Here is a 19,786-nt window from a genome sequence, read left to right as displayed (position 1 = left end):
ATATAATTTGTATAATCTTAAACGCCATGCCACTATAACATTCTACAGTTAATAAAACATTTTCCAGAAAAACTAAACAGATGCATCTGACAGCAACCATTTTACTGGGACTCCCTCTATTCAGTAAATTGACAGATCAGACTACCTTTCAATTCCAGGCCAGAAGCAGCAAGAACTGTACTCAGTTAGTAAAGAGAAAAAAACTCGGGGTTAGGCTAACATATGGCAATTACCATATCCAGGTTCAAACATGTTAAATTGCATAAGTGCTTGACAAGCATAAGTGCTTGAAAAGGGCATTTAGTTATGCTGCTCCCTTTGCATGGAACCAGCTGCAGCATGAACTGAAACTTAAGGAGCTGGTTTCTATAAACAGATTGAAATCCCTTCTTAATGATGTTGAAGCGGGCTCTTCTGTCTGTACATGCTTTGTTTGATGATGTTCTGACTGGGACTCTATTTATATGTTCTCTGTTGTTTTTAAATTATTGTCTGTAACTGTGGAACTGTGCTGCTGCCTGTCTTGGCCAGGACTCTCTTGTAAAAGAGATTTTTAATCTCAATGAGACTTCTCCTGGTTAAATAAAGGTTAAATAAAAAAATAAATAAAACATGCAGCTCTGAAAAAAAAAATATTGATGCCTTGTCACTATCAACGACAATGGCGCAGCTGGTAGAGCTGTTACCTCACTGCATCAAAGACCCGGGTTCGATCCGACCTCGGGTGCTGACTCTTTGGAGTTTGCACCCTGTAAAGGAATGGATTTCTTCCGGAAGCTCCACTTTCCTCCCACATCCAAAAGGCATACAGATTTGTAGGTTAATGGGCCTCTGTAAATTGTGTAGGGAGTGGATGTGCGCCATCAACAAACTGCATGCACCTGCTTGCTAACATCCAACAACATCTCTTGACCTCTTCCACTGTGTAAGGCAGCAAGTGCATGAGAATACCTTAATCTATAAGGCTCTTCCATGTTGTTCACCTTTCTGACTGACTGATTGATTGAAAAATACATCATGAAACAGGTCCTTCAGCCCATCGAGCCCATGTTATCCATCAATCACCCATTCACTCTAGGTTTATGTCATCTCACGTTTGCATCCACTCCCCAAACTGTATAGGCAACTTTTACAGAGGCCAATTAACCTTCCAACTGGACAGCGTTGTGATCCGGGAGGAAACTGGAGTGTCCAAAGGAAATCCACATGTCACAAAGAGAACGTACACACAGATAGCACCCTAATTCAGGATCGAACCCAGGTCTGTGGTGCTGTGAAGCAGCAGCGCTACGAGCTGCACCACGGCGGCGACATGTTATTTTGAAAAGTACCGACAATCTTTCCTTCCTCATAGAAATCTGTTATAATGTAGGCAGGCATAACTTTTACCAAAAGGACTGCAGGGTGATTCACCTTCTGAAGGACAAGGTTCATATGCTGGCCTGGCCTAGATGTCCACCAGTGAATAACGAAAACACCAATCGGTGAAGGACTCTGACCCAAAAATATGAGGCTTTGACAGTTCACTAGTTAAGCGTGTCAACACTTGATTCCACTGAATCAGTCTGAAGAAGGGTTTCGGCCCGAAACGTTGCCTATTTCCTTCGCTCCATAGATGCTGCCGCACCCGCTGAGTTTCTCCAGCATTTTTGTCTAACTTGATTCCACTACTTAGCTGTTTTTCCAAGTAGCTTTATCAACTGAGGGGGAAATTACCTCTTTAAGCTGCGCATGTAGTTGATATTAAGGTACCGTGGTCACTAATCAGGGGCTGTGATTTAAGAATGAGACGGCCTCCTCCGGAATGTAACCGGCGCGGTGTAACCTTGTTGTCACCTTGGCTCCCCCGAGCAGGCTTAGTGATTTTTTTTCCCCCCCAGTTTAGATTATTTTTTTCTCTTGTGTGTGGGTTTAATCGAGGTGTGGGATCCCGAAGCTGAGCCGGTTACCATGGGAATGCAGCAGCAGCAGCAGCTTCGGCACCGGCTGTGTGTGTGTGTGTGTGTGTGTGTGTGTGGGAGGAAAGAGGAAGAGAGCCGCCGCTGGAGAGAGGGGGGGGGGGGGGGGGGAGAAGGTCAATGGAAGGGATCGGGCTACGCGGGCTCCCCGCGGCCACGGAAAAGTGGCATTTACGGCGTGAGATTCCCCCCTCCACCCCCCAACCCGCGGCTCCCCGTGCCCCCGCTCCCATGGCCTCCCGGCTGCGCTCTTTACCTGCAGCCTGCTGGCGGTCAGGATGTACGTCGCCATTTTGTTCACTGACAAAGATGCCGCATGCGTATGACGTCACAGCGCGGCCTTTAATACCACCCCAGGGCAGGTCCTAAAAGCTGAGCTCCAAAAAAAAAACACCCACTCACATCCCCAACCAACCCCCTGCTCGGCCCAATAAAGACACACACAATCAATCTCCAATTAACTCCTCCCGGTGAAGCACAAAATCCTGTGAAACCCCGTTGCTTTAAAATCACAATTTATTTTAAACGTTTTGCACAAAATATCCTTCCACCGGATGTGACGTTTTCACAGGTGGGGTGGGGGTGGGGCAAAAGTACATTTGTTAAATAAAAAAAAACACTTTATGCTGTCACCTTAATTTTTTTTTCTAAACATTTTAGAAATTGTTTTTTTGTATCTGAGTTGCTCCCGTCTGTTTGGGGGTTTAAAATTTTTTTTTAAATATATATTGTTAGTGTAGAGGTCAAAGGGCAGGTGATGCTGCTTCCGGCGGCTGGTGGCGGTTGGAGTACGTGATGGCGAAGCATCATCCTGACTTGATCTTCTGCCGCAAACAGGCGGGAGTTGGTGAGTGAGTTAGCGGCCGCTTTGGTGACCGGATCCCACCCGGGGTTTCGGAGGAGTTTGATTTGGAGTTTTGGGGGGGGGGGGACTCGACCCCGAACACGTGGAGGAGGGGCGGAGGAAGGAACTGCAGATGCTGGGTTGGACTGAAGATAAGACACAAAATGCCGGAGTAACTCAGCAGGGGGTACACACAATTGCTGGGGAAACTCAGCGGGTGCAGCAGCATCTATGGAGCGAAGGAAATAGGCGACGTTTCGGGCCGAAACCCTTCTTCTGAAGTCTGAAGAAGGGTTTCGGCCCGAAACGTCGCCTATTTCCTTCGCTCCATAGATGCTGCTGCACCCGCTGAGTTTCCCCAGCAATTGTGTGTACCTTCGATATTCTAGCATCTGCAGTTCCCTTTTGATAACTCAGCAGGGGGACAGGCAGCATCTCTGGCAGTATCCTGGCAGGTACAGGATACTGAGTTGGATGATCAGCCATGATCACATTGAATGGCGGTGCAGGCTCGAAGGGCCGAATGGCCTCTACTCCTGCACCTAGTTTCTATGTTTCTGGAGAGAAGGGATCAGGCAGGGTGTCGTTTAGGGTCGACACCCCCCCCCCCACCCCCCTCCCCCCTCCCCCTTCTTCAGACTGGACAGGCGATGTAGACGGTGATGCAGAGAGATGTGGAACAAGTGAATGAATGAAAGATATGCAACAAAAACAAGTATTGATGATAAAGGAAACAGGCCATTGTTAGCTGTTTGCTGGGTGAGAACGGGAACCTGGTCAGCTGCGACTTGGGTGGGGGAGGAGGGATGGAGAGAAAAGGAAACATAGAAAATAGGTGCAGGAGTAGGCCATTTGGCCCTTCGAGTCTGCACCGCCATTCAATATGATCATGGCTGATCATCCAACTCAGTATCCTGTACCTACCTTCTCTCCATACCCCCTAGGTAGACAAAAGGAGACGAGGAGACACCTTTTCTCACAGAGAGTTGTGAATGTGTGGAATTCTCTGCCTTAGAGGTGGAGGCGGGTTCTCTGGATACTTTCAAGAGAGAGCTAGACAGGGCTCTTAGAGATAGCGGAGTCAGGGGATATGGGGAGAAGGCAGGAACGGGGCACTGATTGGGGATGATCAGCCATGATCACATTGAATGGTGGCTGGCTCGAAGGGCCGAATGGCCTACTCCTGAACCCATTGTCAATTGTTTATAAAAGTGCTGGAGAAACTCAGCGGGTGAGGCAGCATCTTTGGAGCGAAGGAAATAGGCAACGTTTCAGGCCGAAACCCTTCTTCAGAGAGAAAGGGAATGCAGGGGTAACGTGAGATTAGAGAAATATAATTATCATGTTACTGGGTTGTAAGTTGTCCCAAGTGAAGTATGAGGGGGGGGCACGTGGGGGTTACTGTGAGGATGGGAACAAGGATCGGGACCTCTCCACCCACTTAGAAACATAGAAAATAGGTGCAGGAATAGGCCATTCGGCCCTTCGAGCCAGCACCACCATTCAATATGATCATGGCTGAGCATCCGAAATCACATCTCTCTCTTCCCCCCCCTGGTATTCTTAACTCCTTCTCCAACAGCCCCACTCTACTCTTTGACTTGAGGCCACTTGGGTTTGTGTTGCAGTTCCCCCATCAACTACCTCCATGAGTAGAGTCATGCTGAGGGAATGCAGACACAAGGTGCTGGAGCAACTCAGTGGGTCAGGTGGCATCTCTGGGGAAAAGGTACAGGTGATGTTTTGCAACAAAACCCTTTCTCGCACTCAGTCTGACCTGAAACGTCACCTGGTCCTTGCTGCAGAGATGCTGCTTGAGTTGCTCCAGAACTTTGTGTTTATCATCGGTATAAACCAGCATCTGCCGCCCCTTCCTCTACATGCTGAGGGAATGCCGACTTCCCACCAAACCACATTGCAGCTTTAGACCAAACATGGATCAAAGAGTTAAATTCAAGAGATAGAATGAGTAACTCACAACTCCAGAGACCCAGGTTCAATCCCGACCTTCGGATGGTGCTTGTGTAGAGTTTGCATGTTCTCCCTGTGACCATTAGGTTCTCCCCATGAGCGCCCATCTGATTGATAGGTTAATTGACTTCAGTAAATAGCCCCATATGTAGGTGGGTGATCAGAAAACCAGTGGGGAGTTAATGAGCATGTGAGAGTGAATAGCTCATAGGAAATAATGTGGCAATCTCAGAGACATAGACCCGATGGGCAGAATGGTTATCTATGTCAAAAGGCAAGTAAATAAAAATATAATGGGCTTGGGGCGGAACTGGCTGGCAGAGTCCACTGTAGAATCTGAGCAATGGAAACAGCTCTGGTGTTGTATAAGTGGCAACCTTGTTGACCACAGCACCTAACTAACCAGTAAGGCAGAGTAAAGATACCACTGAAAAGCCTAAAGTAAAGATAACTACGAAGATACACACAAAATACTGGAGTAATTTAGCGGGTCAGGAAGCATCTCTGGAGAAAAAGAATAGCTGTCGGGATGGCGGGACTGTCATATGCTGAGAGAATGGAGCAGCTGGGCTTGTACACTCTGGAGTTTAGAAGGATGATAGGGAATCTCATTGAAAGATATAAGATTGTTAAGGGTTTGGGCACGCTAGAGGCAGGAAACATGTTCCTGGTGTTTGGGGAGTCCAGAACCAGGGGCCACAGTTTAAGAATAAGAAGTAAGCTATTTAGAACGGAGATGAGGAGACACTTTTTCTCACAGAGAGTGGTGAGTCTGTGGAATTCTCTTCCTCAGAGGGCGGTGGAGGCAGGTTCTCTGGATGCTTTCAAGAGAGAGCTAGATAGGGCTCTTAAAAATAGAGGGGTCAGGGGATATGGGGAGAAGGCAGGAACGGGGTAGTGATTGGGGATGATCAACCATGATCATATTGAATGGCGGTGAAGGGCCGAATGGCCTACTCCTGCACCTATTGTCATTTTGGGTCTGAACCTTTCTTAGACCCAACTTGAAACGTCACCTATTCTTTTTCACTAGAGATGCTGCCCGACCCACTAAGTTACTCCAGCATTTTGTGTCTATCTTTGATATAAATCAGCGTCTGCAAAAGTTAACTACTGTTTCATCAAGAGCTCAGCTGATTTCAAAAGTCCTACCAATATCATTCTCAGACTGAAGAAGTGTCTCGAACCGAAACGTCGCCCATTTCCTTCGCTCCATAGATACTGCCTCACCCGCTGAGTTTCTCCAGCATCTTTGTCTACCTTAATAATAATAATAATAATAATAATGGATGGGATTTATATAGCGCCTTTCTAATACTCAAGGCGCTTACCTTAGATTTTCCAGCATCTGCAGTTCCTTCTTAAACATAACCAATATCATAGTAGTTTGTTTCTGAAGCTAAAAATCCATTTTCAGTTCTTTTTCATTCCCAAGGACCAGCCCACTTCAATTTTACCATGTGTTTTGAGATGTCTGAATGTGGCACAAATTTTGCAGTCAGCTGGAATGTAACAGACTAACTATGTATGAGGCATCCATCCTGCAAGTAACTCCCCAAAAATGGTAACACAAATTTCACTCTACCTTAATGTGACAATACCCCATGTGACAATAAACTGACCTTGAAACCTTGAACTCTGTGATGAGCTTCCCTTTTATTAATGCCTGCCTTTGTCAGGCATCTGTTCAAAGAGGATTCATACGGAGCCAGTAACACTGTCATCAAGCCAACTTAGCAGGGATAACATTAAGACATTTTTATGTGTTTTGAAATCCTGAAATTGCTGTTGGTTTGATTGAATAATTACATTAAATGTGAATAGTTTCATCACCTTTAATGCTGCAAAATCCTATTCAGAAGGCTCTGAATTGAACACCAGGAATGTGCAATGGATGACTGTGTCTACAGTTCAATTTCTTTCCACTTCTGTCTTGAAGTGGCTTGGGTCCCTTTAAACTTCACAACTAAGTGAACGCATTAGGAAAAGGGTGATTGATAGATGTGCCCATGAGTATTGTTAGATATTGTTGTTAGGATAGCAGAGTGGTGCAACGGTAGAGTTGCTGCATTACCGTGCCAGAGACTCGGGTTTGATCCGGGCTGCCGGTGCTGTCTGTACGAAGTTTGCACGTTCTCCCCGTGACCACGTGGGTTTTCCCCGGGTACTCAGTTTTCCTCCCACATTCCGAAGGCGTACAGGTTTATAGGTTAATTGGCTTCGGTAAAGTTGTAAAATTGTCCCTAGTGTGTGGGATAGTGTCACTGTATGCGGTGACTGACGTACTGGTCGGTGCAGACACTTGGGTCGAAGGGCCTGTTTCTGCGCTGTATTTCTAAAATCTAAAGTATGGTCCATTGGTAGTTTAATATGCTGTGTTATTATGCAAAATGAAGTGAGATTCCTCAACTTGGGGAGAATATCACAGTAAGTAAATACATCAGCATTGAACCATTACAGACTTTGTACTACTATGGTCACTGTGTATACTTTGGCTTTTGCACTATTATGGTTTAGATTACTTGAACTAACTTAATTTAATGTTTATTTATCATTGTTGCACCTACTATGCCTGTAAAGCTGCAGCAAGTAAGAATGTCATTGCTACAAATAAACACTCTTCAATGTTGAGTAGCAGCAAAAGGAATTTCAAGTGCAGGGTGGAACTGCAGATGTTGGTTTAAATCAAAGATAGACACAAAATGCTGGGGTAACTCAGCGGGACAGGCAGCATCATCTGTGGATAGAAGGAATGGGTGACGTTTCGGGAAGAGACCCTTCTTCAGACCCCATTCCTTCTCCCAGAGATGCTGCCTGTCCCACTAAGTTCCTCCAGTATTTTGTGTATCTTCCAAAGATCATCACTTTTTGGGGGGCAATGTGCCAATGTTAATCTAACTTGAGTTTCTTTTTCTTTTGCAGCTATTGGGCGATTGTGTGAAAAATGTAAGTACTTTTGCATCTTGATTATTTTCCTAACCATCTCTTTTTCAGGCTATGTTTCCCTGCCTGTTTTCTCCTAATTAGAAAAGTCAGCAAATATTCACAGGTTCTTTATGGTTTTAACATGCATATTTGATAATGCAGGAGAGAGTAAAGTGCTGACAACATTGGAAGGTGCAGCACAACATTCAAAGTCTCCTCTCTGGCATAAACCTACTGGACTGTTTTTGACCATCACTGGTGAATCAACTATTGAGTTGGAGCAGATCCGTTTATTATGCTCTGCCTTTATATGAGCGAGTGGTACAGAAAACAGCCAGAGAGATGTCTTGTTAGTTACATCTTTTTAGAAAAATATACATTCATAGAGTGATACAGCGTAGAAACAAGCCCTTCTACGAACTTGCGTAAACCGGCCAACATGTCCCAGCTACACCAGTCCCACCTGCCCGCATTTGGCCCATATCCCTCCCATCTCATCCTATCCATATACCTGTCTAACTGTTTCTTAAATGTTGGGATAGTCGCAGCCTCAACCTCCACTGGCAGTTGTTCCAAACACCCATCACCCTTTATGTGAAAATGGTTGCCCATTAGATTCCTATTAAATCTTTTCGCCTTCGTCATAAACCTACAGTGCCCTCCATAATGTTTGGGACAAAGACCCATCATTTATTTATTTGCCTCTGTACTCCACAATTTGAGATTTGTAATAGAAAAAATCACATGAGGTTAAAAGGCACATTGTCAGATTTTAATAAAGGCTATTTTTATACATTTTGGTTTCACCATGTAGAAATTACAGCAGTGTTTATACATAGTCCCCCCCCCCGTCCCCCCCGTCCCCAATTTCAGGGCACCATAATGTTTGGGACACAGTAATGCCATGTAACCTAAAGTAGTCATGTTTAGTATTTTGTTGCATATCCTTTGCATGCAATGACTGCTTGAAGTTTGCGATTCATGGACATCACCAGTTGCTGGGTGTCTTCTCTGGTGATCCTCTGCCAGGCCTGTATTACAGCCATCTTTAGCTTATGCTTGTTTTGGGGGGCTAGTCCCCTTCAGTTTTCTCTTCAGCATATAAAAGGCATGCTCAATTGGGTTCAGATCGGGTGATTGACTTGGCCACTCATGAATTGACCATTTTTTAGTTTTGCAAAACTCCTTTGTTGCTTTAGCAGTATGTTTGGGATCATTGTCTTGCTGTAGAATGAACCGCCAGCCAATGAGTTTTGAGGCATTTGTTTGAACTTGAGCAGATAGGATGTGTCTATACACTTCAGAATTCATTATGCTACGACCATCAGCAGTTGTATCATCAATGAAGATAAGTGAGCCAGTACCTTCAGCAGCCATACATGCCCAGGCCATAACACCCCCACCACCATGTATTTCACGAAAATGAGGTGGTATGCTTTGGATCTTGGGAAGTTTCTTCTCTCCTCCATACTTTGCTCTTGCCATCACTCTGATATAAGTTAATTTTAGTCTCATCTGTCCACAAGACTTTTTCCAGAACTGTAGTTGCTCTTTTAAGTACATTTTGGCAAACTGTAACCTGGCCATCCTATTTTTGAGGCTAACCAGTGGTTTGCATCTTGCAGTGTAGCCTCTGTGTTTCTGTTCATGAAGTCTTCTGCGGACAGTGGTCATTGAAAAATCAACACCTGACTCCTGAAGAGTGTTTCTGATCTGTCAGACAGGTGTTTAGGGATTTTTCTTTATTATAGAGAGAATTTTTCTCTCATCAGCTGTGGAGGTTTTCCTTGGCCTGCCAGTCCCTTTGTGATTAGTGAGCTCACCAGTGCTCTCTTTCTTCTTAATGATGTTCCAAACAGTTGATTTTGGTAACTGAGTAAGGAGTGCCCTCCAACCACCTAGCGGTCACTCTGTGAAACAACGAGTTGCTTTCAAATCAACAGCTAAAAAAATGTATTTTTGTTATTGCAAGCTAAAAATACTAAAGGATGTTACATTGTTGAAGAGAGTATCATTGCACAAGTGTCGATCGAAGCAATTGCTTGCCAATGTCGATGACCTCCCTCCGTGTAACTAGCAGCCTGTGTTTGTAAAGAGACACTGGTGTCTGATTACTATGGAGACGCTCCTTCTGCTATAACCAAAATCTGTTGTAAAGAGGTCCATAATTAAGAGAGTGGCCGTAGAGGGTTTCGGCCCGAAACGTTGCCTATCTCCTTCGCTCCATAGATGCTGCTGCACCCGCTGAGTTTCTCCAGCATTTTTGTGTACCTTCCATAATTAAGAGGATAGACTGTATACAATTAGCTTGCAGAGCCCTGAATATAACCTTTTTATGGATAATATAATCGAGTTGATAATAAAGTTAAACATTTATTTACTTCCCTCTGTAGTATAACCCCATCCATTGAATATCATTGTCTTGACAGTCATCAACCTATATTCCTTTTCTCTCTCTAGCCTCCTACCTCTGTCCCCAACTATGCAAATCCAATTCTGTCTCCTCATCAAGGATTGCCAGGGTGGAATAATTGTTTAAGCCTGTTCTTATATCACATAACACATGTATTTCTACTGCGATTCTGTAACGCGATATCGTAGTGCAGCTGGTAGAACGACACACAGCCGCAGAGACTCGGACACAATCTTGACCTTTGATGCTGTCTGTGTGCACTTTCTCTGCCCCAACCGTGTGTATTTCATCCTCTAACTGTGTGGCAGAATTGGGTGGGGGGTCGGGGGTGTTGATAGGAATGTGAGTAGAATTAAAAAATATGATTACTGAGGAATTAGTGTAAGTGGGTAGCAGAAACCAAATTTCGTTTGAACTTCATTTGAGGTTCAAATGACAATAAACGATATTGTATTGTATTGATAGCTTGAACTTGGCGAACCAAAGGGCCTGTTTTCTCTGTGTATTTCTCTGTGACACTCTGACACTATTCTGTCTTCTCTTGTCTTGTCTCCTATTTGCATTGTGGTGTTTTCAAAAAGAGTTAGATTTAGCTCTGGGGGCTAAAGGAATCAAAGGAAAAGGGGGGAAATGCAGGAACGGGGTACTGATTTTCGATGATCAGCCATGATCATCGAAAATCAGTACCCCGTTCCTGCTTTTTCCCCAAATCAAGTCAAGTCAAGTTTATTCGTCACGCACACATACGAGATGTGCAGTGAAATGAAAAGTGGCAATGCTCGCGGACTTTGTGCAAAAAACAAACAAACAAACAAACTACAAACAGAATGGAACAGAATCACCTATACTTTTACATATTACATATTGTGGTAGGAAGGAAAAAGGAAAAAAAATCATTTGATTCCTTTAGCCATCAGAGCTAAATCTAACTCTCTCTTGAAAACACCGCAATGCAAATGGTGGTGCTGGCACAAAGGCCGAATGGCCTACTCGTGTACCTATTTTCCTATGTTTCTGATGTCCTCTGCCACTTTAATTGTTTGCAGTTTTCTTGTCCCATCAGACTTATTTTCACCAAGTATGTCCAATTGCTGTGCATTCATATCGTGCATCAGAATGGCCTTCCACATTTCTAGTGAATCAGTGCTGCCCTTAGCTTGTCCATTCCTCTGGCCCCAATCTCTCTTCTGCACTGCCGTTCTCCCAAGTGTAGTTGAACCCGTTCCAACATTAAACGACTATTTCTTCAACTCCATTTACTTCTTCCAACTCGAAGGCACAGCCATAGGAGGCCACATGGGTTCAAATCAATGAATTGGTCCAACTCAGACCCTCGCCTTGTCTTTGTTTCTCCCCTAGTGCATTGATAACTGTACAGATGCTGCTCGTCGCACAAGAACTGGAATCTGGAACGACAAACAATCTGCTGGAGGAAATCATTGGGTTGAGTAACATCTGTGGGTGGAAAGAAATGAGTCCTCGTGCAGGTTTTGACCTGAAGCATTAATTATTCTTTTCCACCCACAGATGATACTCGACTTGCTGCTTTCCTCCAGCAGATTGATTGTTTGTTGTATAAATGCTGCTGCCTGTTCTCATTTGAACGTGGTCCATATCCTCTTTCCCAACATCTGTCACCATCTCAGGAAATAGATCAGTAATCGACATTTTTCTAAGCCCACGGGCTCCCGTGGCTACATTGACTACATCTCCACCCAGCCTGCTTTCTGTGAGGATTCCATTCTGCCATTTTCTCTGGCTCTGTCATTACTATTATGTTATCACACCTTCTCCACTAGTGCTTCTGAGTTACCTTCCTTTAGTTTTAACCGTGGTTTCCTCTCCGTGTACTCAGGGGTTTTGCCTCCTGTTTCACCTCGCATATGTGATCTTGCCCCTCATTGCCCACCCAGAGCAAGGATATGGTTCCCCTTCTGTAAATTCTCTCACCTCTAAAGCAGTGCCACCACATGACACATCTACCTCTTCCCTTTCGCCATTCCTTCTGCTATATCTTGGTTCACTCTTCCTCCTTCAGCATCTTTCTTCTCCCAACACGGAAAGAAACATCTGCCTTATTTTAGATGGACAAAAATGCTGGAGGAACTCAGCGGGTGAGGCAGCATCTATGGAGAGAAGGAATAGACGACGCTTCAGACTGCCGTATTTTAGTTTAGTTTATTGTCATATATACCGCGGTACAGTGAAAAGCTTTTGTTGCGTGCTAACCAGGAAGGACTATACATGATTACAATCAAGCCGTCCACAGTGTACATATACATGATAAAATGTTTAATGCAAGATAAAGTTCAGTAAAGCTTGACTGAAGATAGTCCAGGGGTCTCAGTTTATCTTGATTAAGTAGGACAGGCAGCATCTCTGGAGAGAAGGAATCGGTGATGTTTCAGTTGACCCGAAACGTCTCCCATTCCTTCTCTCCAGCGATGCTATGCTGCCTGATCCGCTGAATTACTCCAGCATTTTGTGTCTTACCTTTGGTTTAAACCAGCATCTGTGGTTCCTTCCTATACATATCTTGAGGCTGGTTCAAGGGATGTGAACGACCATCTTAGCTGTATGTTATGGGGAATGGATGTGACAGGGTGGTGACCAACTTTGAATCAGATTCCTGGTTTGGAACATCTGGGTGCAGTACTGCTGTTGTACTCTTCGAGGTGCTGTCCTTCATGTGAGGTGTTGAGCATTAAGCCCAATGACCTGTTCCATTTCTTTATATAAAAATTGACTTAGTGCCATTGCTTTGTGGATGAGTAATGTGCTCAGTTGGTAGGCTGGCTAAATTCCATCAATAACTTTGCCAAAAACAGATTAACTGCTTATTAAATCTTCTGTGCACAGTGACAGCTACATTTGCCCATGTAACAGCCACTGGATTTCTATGTAATTTGCTGCGTGGCTCCCTGGGATGTTTCTGAGAAATATAAGATGGCGCTGCATGAATGCTCGCCTGTCCTTCGGCATCAATCCTCCATTGCATTTTACTGAAATAGTTATCTCACTGCCTGGCCTTCGACCTTCGGCAAAATCAGTTCCACAGGTGGAAGACCAGTGAAGTGATTGTTCTGCACAGCTGAACCCTGCCACTTGGCATGTTATTGAACCCACGGACGGACATGGCTACGATCATCCCATCCCTCACACCTGCTCTTTTTATCAGTATACACCTTTCATCCGGATTTGTGTTTAGTTTAGCTTAGAGATACAGCGTGGAAACGGTGTTCAAGAAGGAACTGCAGATGCTGGAAAATCGAAGGTACACAAAAAAGCTGTAGAAACTCAGCGGGTGCAGCAGCATCTATGGAGCGAAGGAAATAGGCAACGTTTCGTGCCGAAACGTTGCCTATTTCCTTCGCTCCATAGATGCTGCTGCACCCGCTGAGTTTCTACAGCTTTTTTGTGTACCAGCGTGGAAACGGGCCCGCCAGCCCACCGAATCCACGCCGACCAGCAATACACTCGCGCTCTCCTACACAGTTTCCAGGAGCCATTTAACTCGCAAACCCACACTTCTTTGGAATGTGGGAAGAAACCGGAGCACCCGGAGGAAACCCAGCGGTCACGGGGGGAACGGACAAACTCTGTACAGACAGAGCCTGCAGTCAAGATCGAAGCCGGGTCTCTGGTGTGGTGAGGCAGCAACTCTACCGCTGCACCTCTGTGCCTCCCTAAGTGTGTTCATGAGTTAATTTTAGTTTTGTTTTAGAGATACGGCATGGAAACAGACCCTTCGGCCCGCCCGTTCCATGCTGACCATTGATCATCTGTTTACACTAGATCTGTATGATCCCATTTTCACGGAGGCCAATTAACTTGCAACCCCGCGTGTCTTTGGGATGTAGGCAGAAGCCAGAGCACCCGGAGGAAACCGATGCAGTCATCGAGAGTGTGCAAACCCCACACAGAGAGGATTGAACCCAGGCTACTGGCACTGTGTGGCAACAGCTCTACCAGCTGCACCACTGTGCCGCCCTACTAATTTTCTATAAATCCACACAGCAGAGAAGATAATTACAGCTTCATAATAGGTTTTTAGTTAATGCACCAATCAATTTTCAGTGGGAGTCAATCCAAATAGTCATAAGGTAATGCAAGCGTTCATTGTATGATTGCTTCCATGTATCCAAAGCTCTAAATTGTGTGATGAACCACAACAATTGTAGCTAAATTGCTGACAAGATGGCAAAAAATGTAATGGTAATAATTATTTTAGGACATGGCAGTAATTCTAAAAATCAGGAGACTGTTAACAACGTTTTAAGGTGAGGGGGGAAAGATTTAAAAGGAATCTGAGGGGTAACTTATTTACACAAATGGTGGTGGATGTACGGAACGAGCTGTAGGAGGAGGTAGTCGAGGCAGGTACTATTGCAACATATTAAGAAACATTTAAACAGCTACATGGATAGTGTAAGTTTAGAGAGAAATAGGCCCAACACAGGCAGGTGGGACTAGTGTAGATAGGCCACATTGGGTGGTGTGGGCAAGTTAGGCCGAAAGGCTTGTTGCCACGCTGTGTGACTCTATCTTACATTTTCCTTTTAGGAATGTGGTGTGTGTGAATTCAGCGAACAAACACATTTTCCTTAAGTTGCTAATAATAGTGGTGTTCTGTGACTCTCATTGAAAACCAGCCACTGTTGTTCCTCAGCTGTCAGTTGACATCTTTCAGTGAGGACCAAAGAGTGAGTCCTCCTGCTTGATGGCCAGGAGGTGGCTGCTTTGCTGCAGGCTGGGGAAGGAAAATCCCCAATTAGACACAAAATGCTGGAGTAACTGAGCGGGACAGGGAGCATCTCTGGATAGAAGGAATGGGTAACATTGGGGTTAGGGTTAACCCTAACCCTTCAGGGTCTCGACCCGAAACTTCATCGTTATTATCTTATTGAAACATATAAGGTTATTAAGGGTTTGGACACGCTAGAGAAATGAAACATGTTCCTGATGTTGGGAGTCCAGAACCAGGGGCCACAGTTTAAGAATAAGGGGCAAGCCATTTAGAACGGAGACGAGGAAACACTTTTTTCTCACAGAGAGTTGTGAGTCTGTGGACTTCTCTGCCTCAGAGGGCGGTGGAGGTAGGTTCTCTGGATACTTTCAAGAGAGAGCTAGACAGGGCTCTTAAAGATAACTGAGTCTGGGGATATGGGGAGAAGGCAGGAACGGGGTACTGATTGGGGATGATCAGCCATGATCACATTGAATGGCGGTGCTGGCTCGAAGGGCCGAATGGCCCAATCCTGCACCTATTGTCTATTGTCTATTGTCATCCATTCCTTCTATCCAGAGAAACTCTCTGTCCCACTGAGTTACTCCAGCATTTGTGTCTGTCATTGGTGTAAACCGGCTTCTGCAGTTCCTTCCTACATAAAAGCCCCAATTGTCAGCCTGATCGGGCACTGGTGATAAGGCCCACCCACTGTCTTGGGTGCCTCTCACCAGCTGCATGGGCCATCTCTCTGGCACCGCCAGAGATGCAGCCACTGTTGATTCTGCATGTGGAAGTGAGGTTGAAGTGTGTGAAGGAACAATGCAGCACTTAGAATTGACAGCCCAAGTTTAAAAAAAAGATAGCAGCAGAGACCTAATGTTGTTGGAACTGTAATATCCACTGAATTGCATTTTGTAGGAGTTTGTCTGATGCTTCTGTTCACATATACAGCAGAAATTGTTAGCTGTTCGTGACACCTCCTGACCAGCTGTAGCACTGCAGCAACTTCACAATGAACGAATCCACTTAAATAGTTTACCCTGGGCGCAGTGGAGAATGCAAGGCAGTGTTTGCAGGTATAAATGTTTAATATTGTAAAGTGTTCCTTTGTGATATCATTGTAATTATCAGTATCCAACTTATAAATACCTCTGCTTCACACTACAAGAATAGGACACAAACTGTAATCTAATTGTATTGCTGAATGTTATGAGTAGAGTTCCTATAACAAAGTGACTTGGGTTCTGAACACTGCTATTCTCCCTTTGGCCCCTCTGATGGCTTGTCCCACTTAGGCGTCATTTGCGCGTCATGAGGATTTTGGGAATCCCAAAATCCTGAGGCGCCGCGCACTACCATGCGTCACTGCCTACGTCACCACGTGCGTGTAATGCACGCCATGCATCGTGACGCGTAAATGGAAATGTACATAGAAATTTACGCGTGGTAGTGCGTGGCATAAATAGGCCTCATAGAAATACACAGAATAGTGAAAGGCTTGGATAGAGTGGATGTGGAGAGGTTTCCACTAGTGGGAGAGTCTAGGACTAGAGGTCACAGCCTCAGAAGGAGATAAGGAGGAATTTCTTTAGTCAGATGATGGTGAATCTGTGGAATTCTTTGCCACAGAAGGCTGTGGAGGCCAAGTTCGTAGATATTTTTAAGGCAGAGATATAGATTCTTGATTAATACGTGTGTCAGAGGTTATAGGGAGACGGCAGGTGCATGGGGTTCGGAGAGAGAGAGAGATAGATTAGACGTGATTGAATGGCGGAGTAGACTTGATGGGCTGAATGGCCTAATTCTGCTCCTATCTCTTATCTTAAATCTAATCTCTTTCACATCTGATTATGCCCCTGCAAAATGCCTTGGATATTTTACTGCATTAAAATACAATATAAATGTAGGCGTTTGAATGCTTCCAGCAAGCTTGAACTTTACCAAGTTCCACATAATAGCATTGAATTTATACAGTAGATGTGATGTTAATATTGTTGTCACTTTTCACAGCTCTGTTCTGATTTATTTTTTACCAAAAATAAATCCAAGAACATTCCCAAAGCTTGCAACATAAACTGTTTTTCAAGCTCTACTATTTCCACTCTTGCCTGTCCGCTAGTAATTGTGTTCCATCTTTCAGATGAGTTAGTCAGAAGAAAGGTCCTGACCAGAAACGTCACCTATCCATGTTCTCCAGATTTGCTGCCTGACCCGCTGAGCTACTTCAGCACTTAGTGCCTTTTTCTTTGTAAACCAGCATCTGCAGTTCTTTTTTTTCACAGTAAACTATCTCCTTGGATTGTTAAGGGCTTGGACACGCTAGAGGCAGGAAACATGTTCCCTATGTTGGGGGAGTCCAGAACCAAGGGCCACAGTTTAAGAATAAGGAGTAAGCCATTTAGAACGGAGATGAAGAAACACTTTTTCTCACAGAGTGTGGTGAGTCTGTGGAATTCTCTGCCTCAGAGGGCGGTGGAGGCAGGTTCTCTGGATGCTTTCAAGAGAGAGCTAGATAGGGCTCTTAAAGATAGCGGAGTCAGGGGATATGGGGAGAAGGCAGGAACGGGGTATTGATTGGGGATGATCAGCCATGATCACATTGAATGGCGGTGCTGGTTCGAAAGGCCGAATGGCCTACTCCTGCACCTATTGTCTATTATCTATTGTTTGGGCTACTATAAAAGATCTTGGGCTATTATTTTAAAAAAATGAGTTCTACCGTTCATAGGAATGAATGTGTGTATGTATGTACATCAAAGTTGGAATTTAATAATATGGGGGTTCAATCGCATTTCGAGGTGTCCATAAGTCAGGCATACCTAACCGAAGGACAGCCTGCATCTGCATCTTATCATTGTGCTGTGTGAAGGAGCACTTTTGGTCATTACAGCAGAGATTTAATTTCATGAGGACTTTCAGGCTTTCAAGTCGACATTCTTGCAATCTGCTTTTGTTTCTGTTGCCAGCTTTGATTTTCTTTTGCCTTTGGTGTGTTTTTGTTTGAAGGCACTGACCAGGATCACTGGCCGCTTTCTAATGTCTCATTCAGGTGCCTTGCTTCACAAGTGTGTGCCTCTGAGTTTTGGATAAGTTGTGGAAAGCACTGCACCAGTACTTGATCCTCAAACCTTTATTTAGTTGAAGTCAATAGAGCATGATTTAAGAGTGAGAGCCAAGACTAGATTTTTTTTCTCTCTCTCTCCTCATCACTGCATTGATTCAAGTTATTATACGACCCCACCATCTCACTTTACTCAAAATGGTAACTTTTTTGGCTCCTTTTTTATACAGAGCTTTTCACACAGATTGTGTGAAATCTCTGGTGAATCTCTGGAACTCTCTGCCACAGAAGGTAGTTGAGGCCACAGTTCATTGGCTATATTTAAGAGGGAGTTAGATGTGGCCCTTGTGGCTAATGGGATCAGGGGGTATGGAGAGAAGGCAGGTACAGGATACTGAGTTGGATGATCAGCCATGATCTTATTGAATGGCAGTGCAGGCTCGAAGGGCCGAATGGCCTACTCCTGCACCTATTTTCTATGTTTCTATGATCAATAATGTGGATATTTCCTATCTGGCACCTTCATCCTATCAGTCTTCCAATGTCGTATTTAAAGGGACTGGGTTGTTCGACTCTTCCCAGCTTATTGAATGAATGCTGGGCTGTAGGAAGTGCTGTCTTTTCAGAAAAGGGAACACTGAACAGAGGTCCTATTCATCTTCGTAAATTGCTGGGAAAGATCCCTTGGCACTCTTCACAGAAACACAGGAGGTTTCTTCTGGTGTCCTGGCCCACATTTATGTCTCAACCAACGGCACCAAAGGAATACAGATTTACAGGTCATCTATCTGCTGACTATTTGTGGAGTCTTGCTCTGAGCAAATTGCTTGCTCTGATTGCCTATAGTGCAGCAGTCAACACATTTTAAAGATAATTTATCGCCTGCGTGGTTGCCGGAGCACATGACAACGATACGAAAGCCTCTATGTGAGTTTGTCCTTCCTTCCCGACTGCCAACTCCCCCTCCCTTTCAGGCATAATCAAAAGCTGGCTTTTCTGCATTTGACCGTTTAATGGTGAGTAAGTGTTCCAGCTTCCTTATTGAGCAAGAGGGAGAGAACAACATTTAAATTTGGACCAAGGTGTCTCCTTTGAGTGAACTATTGCAAGCTGCCAGAGCTTAATGAATGCAAACAAAAGTTTATTCAAGCCGGCAATGTTCTTATTTTTCTACGTTCCATCATGTAATTACTACACAGTAAGCTCGATTCACCGCTTTCTGTCCCCGAGCCAGCAGGATTAACATTTCCCAGTAAAGATCCAATTGAAGCTTCGGCTGACTATGTGGAAAGAAAACTGGGCCGTATTTCATGTTTGAAACACAAATCTGCGAGGATTGAGCTTGTCCCCGAGTAAATGTTCCTATTATAAATAAGGGTTGGCATTAGTTGGCACATAACTCTGCCCGACACTGGAGTAAGTGCACCATGGCAATCCGGGCAGTAAGGACAAATCTCCCAGGCAGAGGATACAAGCTTCGTGTTCTATAGAAGCAAACGAAAGAGCTGACCTTAGTTAGATGATGGGTTCGCATATCCTGTGCATTCCTTTGATGTTCTATCGATGTTCTGGCTCTCATCCCATCTTCAGCTACAACCCTTGACCTATCAAAATACTAACGTCGCTGGAGTTTTCTGCCTGGAAAATTCAAGGTCACTTTGTAAACTGCACAGCCACGCCCCAGTTCTCTTGTATTTCTTCCTTTCCTGGTGAATTGTCTATATTTTAAATTTAATCTTGCAAAACCATTCCCCGTATCACTGGTGTGGAGAAAAACCTGCGTTTTTGGTGAATTCGAAAAATGGGAGATCAAATGTTTTTATTTTTTTTGCTGCAGTGACGGTGAGTGTGTAATGGAGCAGAACTGGTCTGCAGCAATCTTCTG

General features: G+C 44.5%; 2 protein-coding genes across 2 annotated transcripts in view; one reads left to right on the top strand and one right to left on the bottom strand.

Moving 5' to 3' along the window:
* aco2 (aconitase 2) overlaps positions 1–2,480 on the bottom strand; it is a 36,538-nt gene extending 34,058 nt beyond the window's left edge. The window contains exon 1 of the mRNA XM_033013560.1: positions 2,215–2,480. Coding sequence (XP_032869451.1) covers positions 2,215–2,250 — 36 coding nt within the window. The 5' untranslated portion in view covers positions 2,251–2,480. The remainder of the gene's footprint in view (positions 1–2,214) is intronic.
* Positions 2,481–2,692: 212 nt separating this feature from the next.
* phf5a (PHD finger protein 5A) overlaps positions 2,693–19,786 on the top strand; it is a 37,209-nt gene continuing 20,115 nt past the window's right edge. The window contains exons 1-2 of the mRNA XM_033013531.1: positions 2,693–2,805; positions 7,696–7,719. Coding sequence (XP_032869422.1) covers positions 2,754–2,805; positions 7,696–7,719 — 76 coding nt within the window. The 5' untranslated portion in view covers positions 2,693–2,753. The remainder of the gene's footprint in view (positions 2,806–7,695; positions 7,720–19,786) is intronic.

This window comes from Amblyraja radiata, chromosome 38 (assembly GCF_010909765.2).
Source record: "Amblyraja radiata isolate CabotCenter1 chromosome 38, sAmbRad1.1.pri, whole genome shotgun sequence".
NCBI classification, from domain to species: Eukaryota; Metazoa; Chordata; class Chondrichthyes; order Rajiformes; family Rajidae; genus Amblyraja; species Amblyraja radiata.
The sequence above is the reverse complement of the archived record's forward strand: the minus strand, read 5'-3'. Positions and strand labels throughout refer to the sequence as shown.